Source organism: Salmo trutta, unplaced genomic scaffold (assembly GCF_901001165.1).
Source record: "Salmo trutta unplaced genomic scaffold, fSalTru1.1, whole genome shotgun sequence".
Taxonomy (NCBI): domain Eukaryota; kingdom Metazoa; phylum Chordata; class Actinopteri; order Salmoniformes; family Salmonidae; genus Salmo; species Salmo trutta.
The window spans coordinates 478,675-498,405 of record NW_021823350.1 but is presented as its reverse complement, the minus strand read 5'-3'; the positions used below and the strand labels follow the sequence as shown (position 1 = coordinate 498,405).

The 19,731-nt window shown below is 45.2% G+C and overlaps 1 protein-coding gene across 3 annotated transcripts in view; it reads left to right on the top strand.

Moving 5' to 3' along the window:
- LOC115190214 (DNA-directed RNA polymerase III subunit RPC1) overlaps positions 1–19,659 on the top strand; it is a 54,237-nt gene extending 34,578 nt beyond the window's left edge. For 2 of the 3 annotated variants that reach the window (XM_029748712.1, XM_029748714.1), the window contains 11 exons: positions 3,799–3,834; positions 4,599–4,685; positions 5,803–5,885; positions 6,293–6,463; positions 8,513–8,606; positions 10,985–11,077; positions 13,640–13,804; positions 14,454–14,618; positions 15,039–15,170; positions 17,087–17,219; positions 18,096–19,659. In XM_029748712.1, the coding sequence (XP_029604572.1) occupies positions 3,799–3,834; positions 4,599–4,685; positions 5,803–5,885; positions 6,293–6,463; positions 8,513–8,606; positions 10,985–11,077; positions 13,640–13,804; positions 14,454–14,618; positions 15,039–15,170; positions 17,087–17,219; positions 18,096–18,244 (1,308 nt within the window). In that variant the 3' untranslated portion in view covers positions 18,245–19,659. The remainder of the gene's footprint in view (positions 1–3,798; positions 3,835–4,598; positions 4,686–5,802; positions 5,886–6,292; positions 6,464–8,512; positions 8,607–10,984; positions 11,078–13,639; positions 13,805–14,453; positions 14,619–15,038; positions 15,171–17,086; positions 17,220–18,095) is intronic. The other variant, XM_029748713.1, reaches the window with a different exon arrangement.
- The last annotated feature ends 72 nt before the right edge of the window (positions 19,660–19,731 follow it).

Here is a 19,731-nt window from a genome sequence, read left to right as displayed (position 1 = left end):
ATATGCTGTTCTGTCATCAATTGAAGAATGGGCGATAGAAACCAGATAGAAGCTGATAATGGTGCATGTGACTTCAGTTACGTTCTGGTTTGCCGCCGATGTCCAAACCAAGTACTTGCTCAATGTCTTTCCATATCAGGGGAAAGCTGAAACCAGGCCTGCAGGTGAGTGACTGTCTGAGGCTGTGGGTTTGAGACTCATGGAGTCTTACACAGACAAAGGCAGAACTTGTGACCATGGATAACTTCTTCACATCAACTTCCCCGGCAGACAAGTTGATTGTGAAGAAGACTAGCCTGTTCAGAACAGTGAACAAACACAGGCGGGAGCTTGCAGCAGGTCCTGCTCTCTCTCTTCCTCAAGCACCACAGCTCCAAGCAGGCTGCCGAGGCAGCAGGTCCTGCTCTCTCTCTTCCTCAAGCACCACAGCTCCAAGCAGGCTGCCGAGGCAGCAGGTCCTGCTCTCTCTCTTCCTCAAGCACCACAGCTCCAAGCAGGCTGCCGAGGCATCAGGTCCTGCTCTCTCTCTTCCTCAAGCACCACAGCTCCAAGCAGAGGCAGCAGGTCCTGCTCTCTCTCTTCCTCAAGCACCACAGCTCCAAGCAGAGGCAGCAGGTCCTGCTCTCTCTCTTCCTCAAGCACCACAGCTCCAAGCAGGCTGCCGAGGCAGCAGGTCCTGCTCTCTCTCTTCCTCAAGCACCACAGCTCCAAGCAGGCTGCCGAGGCAGCAGGTCCTGCTCTCTCTCTTCCTCAAGCACCACAGCTCCAAGCAGGCTGCCGAGGCAGCAGGTCCTGCTCTCTCTCTTCCTCAAGCACCACAGCTCCAAGCAGGCTGCCGAGGCAGCAGGTCCTGCTCTCTCTCTTCCTCAAGCACCACAGCTCCCACTGGGGAAAAACAAGACACAATGTGAAGTCGGCTGCTGCACACGAAACAAGGCACATGGAAACTGTGTGCAGTGCAACCGATTTTGTTTGTGGGGCTTGCTCACACAAAGCCCTGAAGCTGTGTGCTGACTGTGGAACCTGAAGCATAAAGAGAGAACTTGATTGGTTCATGTGTAAAGGCACAGGTATAAGGGCCCAATACACTGTCTGATACTATCAACAGATGACTGTTTTTCTATCTTGTCATTTAATATATTTCCACTAATATTTCTTTATGCTATTTAATCTTTTATAATTGTTTTATGTTTAGGAATACAGCAAATCATTTTACCTGCACACCTGGCTGGTTATATTATTATTATTATTATTATATTTTTGGTTTCTACTTTGTCAGAAGAAGCTGTAACTGGACTTTATTAATGACTATAACTCTATTACTAATCACCTGGCTGGTTATATTATTATTATTATCTGTTAGTTTCTGTTAGAAGCTGTAACTGGACTTTATTAATGACTATAACTCTATTACTAATCACCTGGCTGGTTATATTATTATTATTATCTGTTAGTTTCTGTTAGAAGCTGTAACTGGACTTTATTAATTACTATAACTCTTATTACTAATCGAGTTTACAAATCAAGTTGATCAAATGGAAACACTGTAGTGTTTTATTGTAAAGGGAATGAAAATAGGCTACAGGCCTACGTTTTTTTCTAGGACTTAATAGAATTATACAAAACAACATATCCTTGACGATCCATCTAAACAACTAGTGAGTTTTTTGCTGTTGATTTGATTTATTTCCACAAGTATTTCTTTATGCAATTTAATCCTTTATAATAGTTTATGCACTATTTATCAAGCATGTTTGTGCTCCTTGCGGGTTGAGATGCATCTGATATGCATCTAAAGGGGACGCCCAGCAACGTTCTCTAGCGGGTACTGATAGGCTGAAAGGCCAGGCAGTTCTAGTGTTAATGAACTATGCAATGAGACCTCCGTGTTCTAGGATTCCTCCTAATGAAGACGTGTCCCATGAGACCTCCGCGCTCTAGGATTCCTCCTAATAAAGACGTGTCCCATGAGACCTCCGTGCTCTAGGATTCCTCCTTTAATAACGTGTCCCATGAGACCTCCGCGCTCTAGGATTCCTCCTAATAAAGACGTGTCCCATGAGACCTCCGTGCTCTAGGATTCCTCCTAATGAAGACGTGTCCCATAAGACCTCCGTGCTCTAGGATTCCTCCTAATGAAGACGTGTCCCATGAGACCTCCGTGCTCTAGGATTCCTCCTTTTAAAGACGTGTCCCATGAGACCTCCGCGCTCTAGGATTCCTCCTTTAATAACGTGTCCCATGAGACCTCCGTGCTCTAGGATTCCTCCTAATGAAGACGTATCTCATGAGACCTCCGTGCTCTAGGATTCCTCCTAATGAAGACGTGTCCCATGAGACCTCCGTGCTCTAGGATTCCTCCTAATGAAGACGTGTCCCATGAGACCTCCGTGCTCTAGGATTTCTCCTAATGAAGACGTGTCCCATGAGACCTCCGTGCTCTAGGATTCCTCCTAATGAAGACGTGTCCCATGAGACCTCCGTGCTCTAGGATTCATCCTAATGAAGACGTGTCCCATGAGACCTCCGTGCTCTAGGATTCCTCCTAATGAAGACGTGTCCCATGAGACCTCCGTGCTCTAGGATTCCTCCTAATGAAGACGTGTCTCATGAGACCTCCGTGCTCTAGGATTCCTCCTAATGAAGACGTGTCCCATGAGACCTCCGTGCTCTAGGATTCCTCCTAATGAAGACGTGTCTCATGAGACCTCCGTGCTCTAGGATTCCTCCTAATGAAGACGTGTCCCATGAGACCTCCGTGCTCTAGGATTCCTCCTAATGAAGACGTGTCCCATGAGACCGCGCTCTAGGATTCCTTCTAATGAAGACGTGTCCCATGAGACCTCCGCGCTCTAGGATTCCTCCTAATGAAGACGTGTCCCATGAGACCTCCGTGCTCTAGGATTCCTCCTAATGAAGACGTGTCTCATGAGACCTCCGTGCTCTAGGATTCCTCCTAATGAAGACGTGTCCCATGAGACCTCCGCGCTCTAGGATTCCTCCTAATGAAGACGTGTCCCATGAGACCTCCGCGCTCTAGGATTCCTCCTAATGAAGACGTGTCCCATGAGACCTCCGCGCTCTAGGATTCCTCCTAATGAAGACGTGTCCCATGAGACCTCCGTGCTCTAGGATTCCCCCTTTTAAAGACGTGTCTCATGAATACTGTGACTAGAAATGCATCTTTTAACGTAAAGAGCTTCTCTAAACATTAAAAGCATCTCTAAACATGTATTATCATTTATAATGTATGTTGTTCTGAAAGGTTTTGTGTATAGTGTTACTGTTTCTTCATCAGTACATGCTGTGTAGTCCAGAGGGTTATTTGAAGGTATATTATGTCTGTTTGTGATTAGTCTCTCTAGGCAGATGGGTTACCTCCCATTTTAACAATGTTCCATCATACACTGTCAGGGTCTTGAAGTTCTGATACTGGTTGATGAGGACAGAAGCCTGAAGTATTGTCATCGTTATTGTAGGAATATTCCCCCTTTTGTATATAAACTTTTAATTGGAATGTTAAAAGTCAGGTCAGTACAGGAGTCAAGGACTTCTACGACAACTTCTGGTTTCAAATGAATAGGCCTGTCCCTTATCAGTTAATTAACTGATTTCAAGATAGCAATAATCACCTTTTTTCATTCGTTTAGTTTATTTGTTGTTTGTAGTCATTACCATATTTGAATGATGAGTAATGTGATTGTCCGTGCGCGCACACAGAGTTGATTAATGAGCATGTGGTGAGGTTGATCCAGTTTGCTCTCAGCGGTTTCTGTCTACTTTGTCTCCCTCGTCAAGGCCTTGACAGACACGGGCTCAGAGAAGTATATGGAGGTACACTGTCTAATGTGCATCATGACTAGGTAATGGTGTGACACTAACCACATGACAACAGCACCGTTTCAACACTGCATTCAGTCAGTTGGTCAATTCTAACGTTTGGCTTTTTCAATGTGTCTCCCCATGTTTGGATTAAAGTACTAATCAGGCAGGTGTTGAGTCGTAGTAGGGGTTTAATTTGATCAAATAAATGTTGTCCATATTTTAAATACATTTATTGTAGAATGCATCCACAGTTGATTTGAATGTATTTTACTAATCATGTAAGAGTTGCATCGTTCTAGGGTTTTGATCAACATAATGTTTTTGGCAGGTTTGATAAATGGATTGTAGAAGACATCCACTATAAATGGAATGAGTGTTTTCTCTTCTGTGATGTTACTGTCTGTCTTGCACAGCCTGACCTAGTGCGTAGTGCTGTGTTGAAAGACCAGTTTACACTGTGCAGCTCTGCTGGTGTGTTGTGTGGAAGCATGATCTCCTAACAGTTCTCTTGATTTACCAATGTCTGTACACTACATTATGTAATAAGTAACCCAGGGGCAGAAGTGGTTGAAGAGACATCACTTTACAACCATCACTTTACAACCATCACTTTACAACCATCACTTTACAACCACTTTACAACCATCACTTTAGAACCACTTTACAACCATCACTTTAGGGAATCTCTCTCCCTTTATCTATCACTGTCTCTCTCACTCTCTTCCTTTATCTCTCCCTGTCCCTCTCTCTCTTTCCTTCTCTCCCAACCAAAGGAGATCAAGAAGTTCATCAAGGCTACATCTGAGAAAATCAAGAAGACCAGGGACAAATATGGCATCAACGACAATGGCACCACAGAGGTAGACCTTTTCATCCTTTACATTTAACACAGTCACATTGACAATGACATCTCTTTTTCAAGCAGTCCATCCAGGATTTAGCTATTTCCTTTATATCATGCGAGCACTTGCAAATTTGACCCATCACTGAACTATTACTGCATAAAACAGTAAGAGCAATGCAATATTACCATATAAAACTGTCTAATCACTACAAAATAAGGGCTCACAATTTTAACCGATCACCGCAATTTTACCACATAAAATGATTAAATCAACCAACTTTTCCCCGTCAAAGCTTTTTTGTGACCATTTAGACCAAAAAACACAAATGCCTTACAGAGAAATAATTTACACAGTCAAGTATCTGTCCATTAGACTATCTCAGTGTAAATTAGGGCTGTCCCCGACTAAAAAATCCTCTTCTTTCGACCAATCAATTAGTCAACATTTTTAAACATGTATTTTTCCATATATAGACACACCCTATGTGTTTTCATAAAATCAACTATATGTGCATTAAGCTTGTCCTATGCTTTAATCGCACTGTTTGATGAAATAAGATACAAATGCCTCAAGAGGGAACCAGAGATCAAGATAACCAGAAGGAAAAAACCTTAACATGACTCAACCATCATCTTCCCGCAAACTTCTTACAATGTCTACCGATCTGCGTGCCAGTTATGGTTTTCATATGCACGTTTTACGTGGAACAGTTTTATTTAATTTATTATAACGTCTTTGTATCTCAAAAATTATTGTCATGGGGCAGCTTCATGAAATGGGTGTCCATGGCCGAGCCTAAGGTCACCATGCGCAATGCCAAGTGTGGAGTGGTGTAAAGCTCGCCACCATTGGACTCTGGAGCTGTGGAAACAGGTTCTGTGGAGTGATGAATCACGCTTCACCATCTGGCAATCCGACGGATGAATCTGGGTTTGGCGGATGCCAGGAGAACGCTACCTGCCCTGTAACTGGAAATCTCAGTGTAAATCCTCTTGCTCACGGTCGCTCTCTCTGTCTCTCGCTCTCTCTCTCGTGCGCTCTCGTGCGCTCTCTCTCGCACTCTCTCGTGCGCTCTCTCTCTCGTGCTCTCTCGTGCGCTCTCTCTCTCTCTCTCTCTCTCTCTTTGTTTCAGCCCAGAGTTCTGTATCAGTTGGACCGCATCACTCCCAGCCAGCTAGAGAAGTTTCTGGAGACCTGCAGGGACAAGTACATGAGGTACTGTATCTGTGGTGGTCACTGCTCACAGATGGTTGTGTCTGTGGGGGTCACTGCTCACAGATGGTTGTGTCTGTGGTGGTCACTGCTCACAGATGGTTGTATCTGTGGGGGTCACTGCTCATAGAAGGTTGTGTTAATGGAGTGATAAGTAACCTTGCTTGAGACTTGGAAGACGTGTGTTCGATCCCCAAGCTAATGCCTAGGAGAATCTTGGGAGACTTGTGTTGAACCCCCCCTGTAGGACATACTATTCCCATTGATCCTATGTCTCAATCCAATCTGTCTGAATACTTTTGTTAGCTCCCCAAACGAATGCTTAGTCCTTTAGCTCAGCGGGTCAACCCGGGTTTGAACCCCCGGTAGGTAACACTTTACCCATTCATCCTACATGTCTGTGTCCCCAGAGCTCAGATGGAGCCGGGCTCAGCAGTAGGAGCCCTGTGTGCCCAGAGCATTGGGGAGCCTGGCACCCAGATGACCCTGAAAACCTTCCACTTTGCTGGGGTAGCCTCCATGAACATCACCCTGGGGGTCCCACGCATCAAGGAAATCATCAACGCCTCCAAGAACATCAGGTGGGTCGGCGGTCAAAGCCCTTATTAAGCTCCTTTTTAAATGGCTTTAGGACAGGAGGATTCAGATCTGAGCCTGGAGGTCCAGAGTACTGCTGGTTTGCTGTTCTAAATGATCATTCATTGTACCCACCTGGTGTCCCAAGTCTAAACCAGTATTTGATTAGAGAGGAAGAATGTTAAAATCAGCAGTGGAACTGGCTTCCAGGTCCAGATGGACCTGGTTTAGGATGGTCAGTCAACATCAGATGTGAGTCAGAGCTGGACTTGGAAAAGTCTCTCTTAATCCTCTCGGTTTTCTCTCCAGACGATTATAGTAGAAGGATCATGAAGGTTTGCTCATTGTTACAAGTTACTAGGAGAAGTTCAGATTCAATCCATTTCACCCTGAAGCATAAAACCTAAACACAGAAAGATAAATGGTTTTTGTCCAAATTCTTCCTCGTCTCCCTGACTGAACGGGAATACGGCTGAATCCCAAATGGCATCCTATTCCTTACACAGTGCACTACTTTTGTCCAGAGCCCTGTATAGGGAATAGGGTGCTGTTTGGACCCAGCAGGGGTCCTTCAGAGCGGACCGCCGGGCGCCGTGTTCCATTAGCTCTGATTGGTGTCTGCTTCTACATGACTAGACAGCCAAGAAGGTTCTTCCAATCACAGTGTCCAGCTGTGATGTCCCCCTGTCAGCTGGTAGTTATTCTGCTCCGTGTCCTAATCACACGGCCCGGAGAGAATCCTGGAGAAGGAATGAATACACCTTAGGAACGCGAGAGAGAGGGAGAGAGGTTCAGAGAGGGGGAGGGAGGGAGAGAGATTCAGAGAGAGGGAGCAGAAGAGCGAGAGAGATTCAGAGAGAGGGAGCAGAAGAGCGAGAGAGATGAAGAGCGAGGGAGGGAAAGGGAGCAGAAGAGCGAGGGAGCAGAAGAGCGAGGGAGAGAGAGAGAGGGAGCAGAAGAGCGCGGGAGGGAGAGATTCAGAGAGAGGGAGCATAAGAGCGAGGGAGGGAGGGAGAGAGAGAGGGAGCAGAAGAGCGAGAGAGATTCAGAGAGAGGGAGCAGAAGAGCGAGGGAGGGTGAGAGATTCAGAGAGAGGGAGCAGAAGAGTGAGGGAGGGTGAGAGATTCAGAGATATGGAGCAGAAGAGCGAGAGAGATTCAGAGAGAGGGAGCAGAAGAGCGAGGGAGGGTGAGAGATTCAGAGAGAGGGAGCAGAAGAGCGAGGGAGGGTGAGAGATTCAGAGATATGGAGCAGAAGAGCGAGGGAGGGTGAGAGATTCTGAGGGAGGGTGAGAGATTCTGAGGGAGGGAGGGAGGGAGGGAGGGTGAGAGATTCTGAGGGAGGGAGGGTGAGAGATTCTGAGGGAGGGAGGGTGAGAGATTCTGAGGGAGGGAGGGTGAGAGATTCTGAGGGAGGGAGGGTGAGAGAGTCTGAGGGAGGGAGGGTGAGAGATTCTGAGGGAGGGAGGGTGAGAGATTCTGAGGGAGGGAGGGTGAGAGATTCTGAGGGAGGGAGGGTGAGAGATTCTGAGGGAGGGAGGGTGAGAGATTCTGAGGGAGGGTGAGAGATTGAGGGAGGGAGGGTGAGAGATTGAGGGAGGGAGGGTGAGAGATTGAGGAGGGAGGTGAGAGATTGAGGGAGGGAGGGTGAGAGATTGAGGGAGGGAGGGTGAGAGATTGAGGGAGGGAGGGTGAGAGATTGAGGGAGGGAGGGTGAGAGATTGAGGGAGGGTGAGAGATTGAGGGAGGGTGAGAGATTCAGAGGGAGGGTGAGAGATTCAGAGGGAGGGTGAGAGATTGAGGGAGGGAGGGTGAGAGATTCAGAGGGAGGGTGAGAGATTCAGAGGGAGGGTGAGAGCAGGAGAGCGAGGGAGGGAGAGAGATTCAGAGAGAGGGAGCAGAAGAGCGAGGGAGGGTGAGAGATACAGAGATAAGAGAGGCTGAATCTCAAGCCAGTTGCTTCGCCAAACAATGAGCAGTACCCATCCATTTTAAATGCCACTCTATTCAGAATGACACAAACCTTTTAAAAGGCTTCTTTTGTGTTTCCATCAGCACACCTATAATCAGCGCTCACTTGGATGTTGACGACGATGCAGACTTTGGCCGACTGGTGAAAGGGAGGATTGAAAAGACCCTTCTGGGAGAGGTAGCTAGCTATTCAACATGTTTTATAGCTACTCTACAGGTACAGTCTGTCACCACTGTAAAGTCCCCTTTTCTCCACAACATAATGAGTCAAGGTGGAATGATTCCCACTCTGCAGGTTGCTGTGTATTGTGTTGTTTTGAATGTGTGTGATTCTGTCATGCGCAGCACTACAGTTCAATAGTACATGATGTGAAAGAAGTAAGAATGCTTATGGATCACTCTCATTCCATCCATGGTTCCATAGAATGCTGACAGGCTCTCACATTCAAATCAAATCAAATTGTATTTGTCACATGCGCCGAATACAACAGGTGTAGTAGACCTTACAGTGAAATGCTGAATACAACAGGTGTACACCTTACAGTGAAATGCTTACCAACAAGCCCTGAACCAACAATACAGTTTTTTAAGAAAATACCCCCAAAAAAGTAAGAGATAAGAATAACAAATAATTAAAGAGCAGCAGTAAAATAACAATAGCGGGGCTATATACAGGGGGTACCGTTACAGAGTCAATGTGGAGGCTATATACAGGGGGTACCGGTACAGAGTCAATGTGGAGGCTATATACAGGGGGTACTGGTACAGAGTCAATGTGGAGGCTATATACAGGGGGTACTGGTACAGAGTCAATGTGGAGGTTATATACAGGGGGTACCGGTACAGAGTCAATGTGGAGGCTATATACAGGGGGTACCCATACAGAGTCAATGTGGAGGATATATACAGGGGGTACCGGTACAGAGTCAATGTGGAGGCTATATACAGGGGGTACTGGTACAGAGTCAATGTGGAGGCTATATACAGGGGGTACCGGTACAGAGTCAATGTGGAGGCTATATACAGGGGATACAGGTACAGAGTCAATGTGGAGGCTATATACAGGGGGTACTGGTACAGAGTCAATGTGGAGGCTATATACAGGGAGAACCGGTACAGAGTCAATGTGGAGGCTATATACAGGGGGTACCAGTACAGAGTCAATGTGGAGGCTATATACAGGGGGTACAGTACAGAGTCAATGTGGAGGCTATATACAGGGGGTACCAGTACAGAGTCAATGTGGAGGCTATATACAGGGGGTACCAGTACAGAGTCAATGTGCAGGGGCACCGGTGTCGAGGTAATTGAGGTAATATGTACATGTAGGTAGAGTTATTAAAGTGACTATGCAGAGATGATAACAACAGAGAGTAGCAGCATAGAAGGAGGGGGGGGGGGGCAATGCAAATAGTCTGGGTAGCCATTTGACTAGATGTTCAGGAGTCTATGGCTTGGGGGTAGAAGCTGTTTAGAAGCCTCTTGAACCTAGAGCGCTCCGGTACCGCTTGCCTTGCGGTAGCAGAGAAACCAAGGCTAAAACAAGTCTAACTTAGCTGACATGGACTACGTGCATTGATCAGTGTTTCATTTGTCACTTCAGTGTAGAAGTGGAGAATGTTGAGCTCTAATGAGAATTTCCCTCTGTTATTGGTGTAACTATCTGACAGACAGTCGAGCTTTGCTAGCTGTTCTTTAGCCTGAGCTCCGCTAGCTGGCCTTTAGCCTGAGCTCCGCTAGCTGTTCTTTAGCCTGAGCTCCGCTAGCTGTTCTTTAGCCTGAGCTCCGCTAGCTGTTCTTTAGCCTGAGCTCCGCTAGCTGTTCTTTAGCCTGAGCTCCGCTAGCTGGCCTTTAGCCTGAGCTCCGCTAGCTGTTCTTTAGCCTGAGCTCCTCTAGCTGTTCTTTAGCCTGAGCTCCGCTAGCTGTTCTTTAGCCTGAGCTCCGCTAGCTGGCCTTTAGCCTAAGCTCCGCTAGCTGTTCTTTAGCCTGAGCTCCTCTAGCTGTTCTTTAGCCTGAGCTCCGCTAGCTGTTCTTTAGCCTGAGCTCCGCTAGCTGTTCTTTAGCCTGAGCTCCGCTAGCTGTTCTTTAGCCTGAGCTCCGCTAGCTGTTCTTTAGCCTGAGCTCCGCTAGCTGGCCTTTAGCCTGAGCTCCGCTAGCTGGCTTGAATACTGAGCACTATCTCTCACCTCACAGGATGTCTGTTCATTATTCAAGGATTAGTATTGAAACTTTGAAACTTTGATTGCTTTTTATACTTACAAATAATAATCTTATTTCCCCTGCCTTTTCAAAGTTTAATGTAACTATTAGGATGGCATTTGGACTATAATAATCCAGCAGAGATTTTACCAAAAACAACCCTGTCATTTCAAATACACAATGCACAACACATAACACTCGGTTTGAAATACTGGCTACTGCAAAACACACTGTTTACTGTATACTTACTGTGTACTTGAAAATACAATAACACCGTGCTGCCATGACAACAGAAAATCAATGTTTGTTGTATGACTTGTAAATGATTGAATACATATCAGACTCTTTCCCTGACAGATTTCAGAGTACATTGAAGAGGTGTTTTTGCCAGACGACTGTTTCATTCTGGTCAAGCTGTCACTGGAGAGGATCAGACTGCTGCGACTAGAGGTACCAACATAGAAATACAGCCACTATTCTAGTCATTCTATGACTGTTCCATTCATTCTATTTCTATATTATTCTATGACGATCTATTCCTTATTTTTCGTGACTATTTATAGTCATTCTATTTCTATTTGACTGTTCTATTCATTCTAATTCTATGACTTTTCTATTACTCTAATTCTATGACTATTCATTCTTATTCTATGACTATTCATTCTTATTCTATGACTATTCTATTCATTCTTTTTCTATGACTATTCTATTCATTCCTTTTCTATGACTATTCTATTCATTCTTTTTCTATGACTATTCTATTCATTCTTATTCTATGACTATTCTATTCATCCTTATTCTATGACTATTCTATTCATTCTTATTCTATGACTATTCTATTCATTCTTATTCTATGACTATTCTATTCATTCTTATTCTATGACTATTCTATTCGTTCTAATTCTGACTTCGTTCTAATTCTATATGACTATTCTATTCGTTCTAATTCTATATGACTATTCTGTTTGTTAGATTCAGACTATTCTATTCATTCTATTGACTACACTATATTACAAAAGTATGTGGACACCCCTTCAAATTATTGGATGTGGCTATTTCAGCCACACCCGTTGCTGACAGGTGTATAAAATTGAGCACATGCAATCTCCATAGACAAACATTGGCAGTAGAATGGCCTTACTGAAGAGCTCAGTGACTTTCAACGTGGCACTGTCATAGGATGCCACCTTTCCAACAAGTCCGTTTTTCAAATGTATGCCCTGCTAGTGCTGCCCCGGTCAACTTTAAGTGCTGTTATTGTGAAGTGGAAACGTCTAGGAGCAACAAAGGCTCAGCCGCTCAGTCACAGAATGGGACCGCCGAGTGTTGAAGCTTGTATGGTTGCACAGCCTTTCCTCTACAGGGAGCCAGGTTTTCCTGTGTCTACCCTTCTCAATGGCAAGGCTGTGCTCACTGAGCCTGTACTTTGTCAATGTTTTTCTAAGGTTTTGATCAGTAACCATGGTCAAATATTTAGCCATAGTGTACTGTCGATTTAGGGCCAGATAGCACTGCATTTTGCTTTGTGTTTGTGCTTGTGTTTCCCAATAAGCAATGTAGTTTTGTTTTGACTGTGTTGTAATTTGGTTTATTCTGATTGATTGGATGTTCTGGTCCTGAGGCTTCAGTGTGTTAGTAGAACAGGTTTGTGAACTCAGCCCCAGGACCAGCTGGATGAGGGGACTCTTTTCTTTGCTCAGCTCTTGGCATTGCAGGGCTTGGTAATGATATGAGAGGGGGTCACTGTATTTTAGATGTTTCCAAAACTTAATTGCTCTTTTTTGAGTTTTTATTATTAGTGGATATTGGCCTAATTCTGCCCTGCATGCATTGTTTGTAGTTTTCCTCTGGACACGTAGGAGAATCTTACAGAACTCTGCATGTAGGGTTTCAATGGGGTGTTTGTCCCATTTGATGAAATCTTGTTTTGCAAGTGGACCCCACACCTCGCTGCCATAAAGTGCAATTGGTTCAATGACATATTCAATTAGTTTTAGCCAAATTTTAATAGGTATTTCAATTTGAATTTGCTTTTTAATGGCGTAGAATGCCCTGCGTGCTTTCTCTCTCAGTTCATTCACTGCCTCATTAAGGTGTCCAGTTGAGCTTATTTTTAAACCTAAGTAATTGTAGTGTGTACAGTACTCTATATATTTTGTACCAATTGAGAACTTTGGTCTAATTCCCTGAGATCTGGATCTTCTCTGGAAAATCATTATTTTAGTCTTTTTGGGGTTTACTGCCAGGGCCCAGGTCTGGCAGTACTGCTCTAGCAGGTCCAGGCTCTGCTGTAGGCTAGGTGCTGTGGGTGACAGCAGGCATAGGTCATCTGCGAAGAGTAGGCATTTAACTTCTGAATTGTGGAGACTAACACCAGGGGCTGAGGATTTTTCTAGAATAGTGGCCAATTCGTTAATGTAAATATTGAAGAGTGCAGGGCTCAGATTGCAACCCTGACGAAGGCCCCGCCCCTGGTTAAAGAATTCTGTCCTTTTCTTACCAATTTTAATGCTGCACGTATTGCCAGTATACATTGATTTAATTATGTCAATGTATCTCTCTCTCTCTCTCTCTCTCTCTCTCTCTCTCTCTCTCTCTCTCTGTCTCTCTCTCCCTCTGTCTGTCTGTCTGTCTCTCTCTCTGTCTGTCTCTCTCTGTCTATGTCTGTCTCTCTCTATCTCTCTCTCTCTCTCTGTGTCTCTCTCTCTCTGTCTGTCTGTCTCTCTCTCTCTCTCTCTCTCTCTCTCTCTCTCTCTCTCTCTCTCTCTCTCTCTCTCTCTCTCTCTCTGTCTCTCTCTGTCTATGTCTGTCTCTCTCTTTCTCGCGCTCTCTCTCTCTCTCTCTGTCTCTCTCTCTCTCTCTCTTTCTGTCTCTCTCTCTTTCTGTCTCTCTCTTTTTCTGTCTCTCTCTCTCTGTCTGTCTCTCTCTGTCTATGTCTGTCTGTCTCTCTCTTTCTTGCTCTCTCTCTCTCTTGCTCTCTGACTATCTATTTCTGTCTGTCTCTCTCCCCAGGTGAATGCAGAGACAGTCCGCTACTCTATCTGCATGTCTAAGCTGAGAGTGAAGCCTGGAGACATAGCTGTACACGGGGAGGCAGTGGTCTGTGTATCTCCCAGGGAAAACAGCAAGAGCTCCATGTACTACGTCCTCCAGTCTCTAAAGGATAACCTGCCCAAGGTAAGAGTAACCCTGCGTCCCAAAAGGCACCCTATTCAGCCCACTACTTTTGACCAGGGCCCGTATTCCCAATATATAGTGAACCACTTTTGACTGGGGCTCTGGTCTAAAGTATTGAACTAAAAATGTTAATCTTGTGTCAGTCTTCAGGCAGGTCTCACGATGGATTCTTTTCGTGAATTGTTTCTTTCATGATATCAACAGGGGCTTTGTGATTAGAAATGCATAGAATTCACCAGGCGGGTAATGCTGCCAAGCCTCTGTACAGTTCATTATAGTGTGTCCCCTCTCTCCTCCCTCTGTCTCATCTCTCCTTTCCTCCCTCTCTGTCCCCTCTCTCCTCCCTCTCTCTGTCCCCTCTCTCCTCCCTCTCTCTGTCCCCTCTCTCCTCCCTCTCTCTGTCCCCTCTCTACTACCTCTCTCTGTCCCCTCTCTCCTCCCTCTCTCTGTCCCCTCTCTCCTCCCTCTCTCTGTCCCCTCTCTCCTCCCTCTCTCTGTCCCCTCTCTCCTCCCTCTCTCTGTCCCCTCTCTCCTCCCTCTCTCTGTCCCCTCTCTCCTCCCTCTCTTCTCCCTCTCTCTGTCCCCTCTCTCCTTTCCTCCCTCTCTCTGTCCCCTCTCTCTTCTCTCCCTGTTTCTGTGGTGCTACTAGGTGGTGGTACAGGGTATCCCTGAGGTGTCCAGAGCTGTCATTCACATCGACGAGCAGACCGGCAAGAACAAGTACAAGCTGCTGGTTGAGGGAGACAACCTACGCAGCGTCATGGCAACCCACGGTGTCAACGGCAACAGGACCACCTCAAACAACACCTATGAGGTAACTAGACTGTAGAAGCCCCTCCTCCAAAAACAAACAGCAACATATTATCGTCCCATTTATTGATCGAATTTCAAATGATCATCTCATTGATTGGCCTGAACCAATTCTTTATATGACAACTGTTGTTGTAAACGAGGGGCTTTAATTAAATGAATTGATTGAATTCCCCAATGCCTCTGTGCCGAGAACCAACTGACTGTTCTCTCCTCCAGAACTATCTACTTTCCCCACGGCGGGGATCCTAGTTTGATCCCAGCATGAGCCTTACGCATTTCTGTTCCCTCTGCTCTGTCTCCCTGCTGCTGCTGCTCCTCCTATCCTACCATTTAATCAATCATACTAATATCAGTTTGGAATTCTATTCTCCTTTAAAAACCCAGATCTAAACAGAATCAAGTGATTGTCTCTGTTTCCCAGGTTGAGAAGACGCTTGGTATCGAGGCTGCCAGGTCCACCATCATCAATGAGATCCAGTACACCATGGTGAACCACGGCATGAGCATCGACAGGCGACACGTCATGCTCCTGGCAGACCTCATGTCCTATAAGGTCGGTGAAAAGATGAACAATGTTTTATTCAAAGACCAATAATATTGAGAGTTTTTTTTTTTTAAGTTTGTATTGTGATAACAGATGAAGTCCTCTGTTTGCAGTTTAGATGCAGCAGGATTGCAAAATTCCTGGAACTTTCAATAAATTCCCTGGTTTTCCCGAAATCCTGGTTAGAGGATTCCCGTAATAAATCATGCAAACAGGATTTCTGGAAAAACTGGGAATTTATTGAAAGTTCCCAGAATTTTGCTAACCTGTGCAGGCCTACTCTCAGCTGATGTCATATTTTACATGTGTTTTCCATTGAAATACCAGTCAAAAGTTTGGACACCTGCCTCCCGACTGGTGCAGCGGTCTAAGGCACTGCATCGCAGTGCTAGCTGTGTCCTTACAGATTTTGGTTCGATTCCAGGCTGTGTCGCAGCCGGCCATGACCGGGAGACCCATGAGGTGGCGCACAATTGGCCCAGCATCGTCCGGGTTAGGGGAGGGTTTGGCCGGCAGGGATGTCCTTGTCCCATCGCCCTTTAGTGACTCCTGTGGCGGGCCGGGTGCAGTGCACGCTGACGCGGTCGCCAGGTTTACAGTGTTTCCTCCGACACATTGGTGCAGCTGGCTTCCGGGTTTAGCGGGCATTGTGTCAAGAAGCAGTGCCTCAGCGATGGGACAAGACTGTACCTACCAATTGGATATCACAAAATTGGGGAGAAAAAGGGGTGTAAAAAAAAATATATATATATTTAAAAAAATAAAATAAAACAAAAAACATTACGTTTGGACACCTACTCATTAAAGGATTTTTCTTTATTTTTACAATTTTCTACATTATTGAATAATAGTGAAGACATCAAAACTATTAAATAACACATGGAATCATGTAGTAACCAAAAAAGTGTTAAACAAATGAAAATATATTTTATATTTGAGATTCTTCAAAGTAGCCACCCTCTGACTTGACAGCTTTGCACATTCTTGGCATTCTCTCAACCAGCTTCATGAGATAGTCACCTGGAATGCATTTCAATTAACAGGTGTGCCTTCTTAATTTTTAGAATTTCTTTCCTTAGTTAATTTGAGCCAATCAGTTGTGTTGTGACAAGATAGGGGTGGTATACAGAAGATAGCCATATTTGGTAAAAGACCAAGTCCATATTATGGCAAGAACAGATCAAATAAGCACATTACTTTAAGACAGGTCAGTCAATCTGGAAAAATTCAAGAACATTGAACGTTTTTTCAAGTGCAGTCGCGGAAACCATCGAGTGCTATGATGAAACTGTCTCTCATGAGGACCGCCATAGGAAAGGAAGACCCAGAGTTACGTCTGCTGCAGAGGATAAGTTCATTAGTTACCAGCCTCAAAAATTGCAGCCCAAATAAATGCTTCACAGAGTTCAATTAACTGAACTTTAAATTCTTTAGCAACAACTCTGGTGGACATTCCTGCAGCCTGCATGCCAATTGCATGCTCCCTCAAAACTTGAAACATCTGTGGCATTGTGTTGTGTAACAAAACTGCACAATTGAGTGGCCTTTTATTGTCCCCAGCACAAGGTGCACCTGTGTGTGTAATGATCATGCTGTTTAATCAGCTTCTTGATATGTCACACCTGTCAGGTGGATGTATTATCTTGGCAAGTAATGGGGTTATGCAATATGATAATGTAATAAGATCATGTAAAGGGTTATGCAATAGGATAATGTGATATGATAATGTAATAGTGATATGAAATGGGATAATGTAATATGATAATGCGATACGATAATGTGGTAGTGTAATGTGATATGGTTATGCACTAGGATAATGTAATATGATAATGTAATATGAATATGCAATAGGATAATGTAATATGGATATGCAATAGGATAATGTATAGGGTTATGCAATTGGATAATGTATTTGCCATCCATAGGGTGAGATCCTAGGTATCACCAGGTTTGGCCTGGCTAAGATGAAGGAGAGCGTGTTGATGCTGGCGTCCTTTGAGAAAACTGCCGACCATCTCTTTGATGCTGCGTACTTTGGTCAGAAGGACTCAGTCTGTGGTGAGTTTCAGGCTTCCTCTTTCTATAGCAGAATTACAGAAATACAGCTACTTGATAACAAAGAACACACTGGCTTTTTGTTGTCTAAAAAACATCTGTCCTTTCCACGACTTCTCTCATTCATTGCACTGATCTGAAATTACTAACTAGCCACTTGTCAAGTGTTTTCACAGCAGATGAATGGGGAGGAGACGGAAGAGAGATCGGATTTCCAGTCATTGAGAAAGATATCCCAAACACGGCTGATTGAGCTCAATCTCTCTGTCTCCTCTGGTTCCAGGTGTATCTGAATCTCTCTGTCTCCTCTGGTTCCAGGTGTATCTGAATCTCTCTGTCTCCTCTGGTTCCAGGTGTATCTGAATCTCTCTGTCTCCTCTGTTCCCAGGTGTATCTGAATATCTCTGTCTCCTCTGGTTCCAGGTGTATCTGAATCTCTCTGTCTCCTCTGTTCCCAGGTGTATCTGAATCTCTCTGTCTCCTCTGTTCCCAGGTGTATCTGAATATCTCTGTCTCCTCTGTTCCCAGGTGTATCTGAATATCTCTGTCTCCTCTGGTCCCAGGTGTATCTGAATATCTCTGTCTCCTCTGGTTCCAGGTGTATCTGAATCTCTCTGTCTCCTCTGTTCCCAGGTGTATCTGAATCTCTCTGTCTCCTCTGTTCCCAGGTGTATCTGAATCTCTCTGTCTCCTCTGTTCCCAGGTGTATCTGAATATCTCTGTCTCCTCTGGTCCCAGGTGTATCTGAATATCTCTGTCTCCTCTGGTCCCAGGTGTATCTGAATCTCTCTGTCTCCTCTGTTCCCAGGTGTATCTGAATCTCTCTCTGTCTCCTCTGTTCCCAGGTGTATCTGAATCTCTCTGTCTCCTCTGTTCCAGGTGTATCAGAATGCATCATCATGGGAATCCCCATGAACATCGGTACAGGACTGTTCAAGCTCTTACACAAGGCTGATAAGGACCCCACGCCACCCAGGAGACCCCTGCTCTTCGACAGCGCCGACTTCCACATCCCCTTGGTTACATAGTAGAACCCAGGACTCTGTCTGTCCCAGTAGAACCCAGGACTCTGTCTGTCCCAGTAGAACCCAGGACTCTGGCTGTCCCAGTAGAACCCAGGGCTCTGTCTGTCCCAGTAGAACCCTGGACGCTGTCTGTCCCAGTAGAACCCAGGACTCTGTCTGTCCCAGTAGAACCCAGGACTCTGTCTGTCCCAGTAGAACCCTGGGCTCTGTCTGTCCCAGTAGAACCCAGGACTCTGTCTGTCCCAGTAGAACCCAGGACTCTGTCTGTCCCAGTAGAACCCAGGACTCTGTCTGTCCCAGTAGAACCCAGGACGCTGTCTGTCCCAGTAGAACCCAGGACTCTGTCTGTCCCAGGAGAACCCAGGGCTCTGTCTGTCCCAGTAGAACCCAGGACTCTGTCTGTCCCAGTAGAACCCTGGACTCTGTCTGTCCCAGTAGAACCCAGGACTCTGTCTGTCCCAGTAGAACCCTGGACTCTGTCTGTCCCACACCCAACATCTAATTGTGTGTGTGTGTGTGTGTGTGTGTGTGTGTGTGTGTGTGTGTGTGTGTGTGTGTGTGTGTGTGTGTGTGTGTGTGTGTGTGTGTGTGATGGAGCAAAGAGAGCATGGGGCACATACACAAGGAGTGCCTTAACGTGAAGCTTTTGTTTTCTCTCCATGAAGCTTCATATAACCTCTTCCTTTGGCTTTCTGTTTGTGTTATTTTATACCATTTCTTCTCATTCACAGGACTACAGAGAGAAGTGCCTGTCAAAACGTCTCCAGCTCTTCCACAATGGAAGACTGACGTTCACCTGTTTTTATTTGTTTAGTCGTGGCCTCATGTGGACTCATGTTCCTCGTTTGTTTTCCATGCTTTCCCTTTCTGAATTTACAATAAAGTGTGCTTGACGCTGGAAAGAGTGAAGCGTTGAAGTCACTGATTTGATTAGAAATAGGGTTTGATGTTGTTCACTGGCTGAAAGGAGTCTGTTCCCAGCTCTGTAAAGTATGTGCTTGAGCCAACTCTTCTGACTGCCACACAGCTTTGTTATGCCCTTCATGTTTGGTTTGACACTGATTGAACAACCTTGAGAGGAGTTGGCTGAAGCACAGAGCCATTTGGAGCCTGGTTACAATGAACCCTGTGTGTACTATATGATGGCCTTGGATGCCCAGGCTTCACTCCTGATGTCTCTTAAGGTGAGGTTACTATATGGTGACTGTTCTCTAAAACCTCAATCAAAGTGGCTTTTTGTGTTTACTGCTGGTGTGTTTGTTTTCAGTGTTTAAAACATCCCTCTACTGTATGTATGGATGTCTTTATGGATTAAAACATCCCTCTACTGTATGTATGGATGTCTTTATGGTTTAAAACATCCCTCTACTGTATGTATGAATGTCTGTCTTTATGGATTAAAATATCCCTCTACTGTATGTATGGATGTCTTTATGGTTTAAAACATCCCTCTACTGTATGTATGGATTAAAACATCCCTCTACTGTATG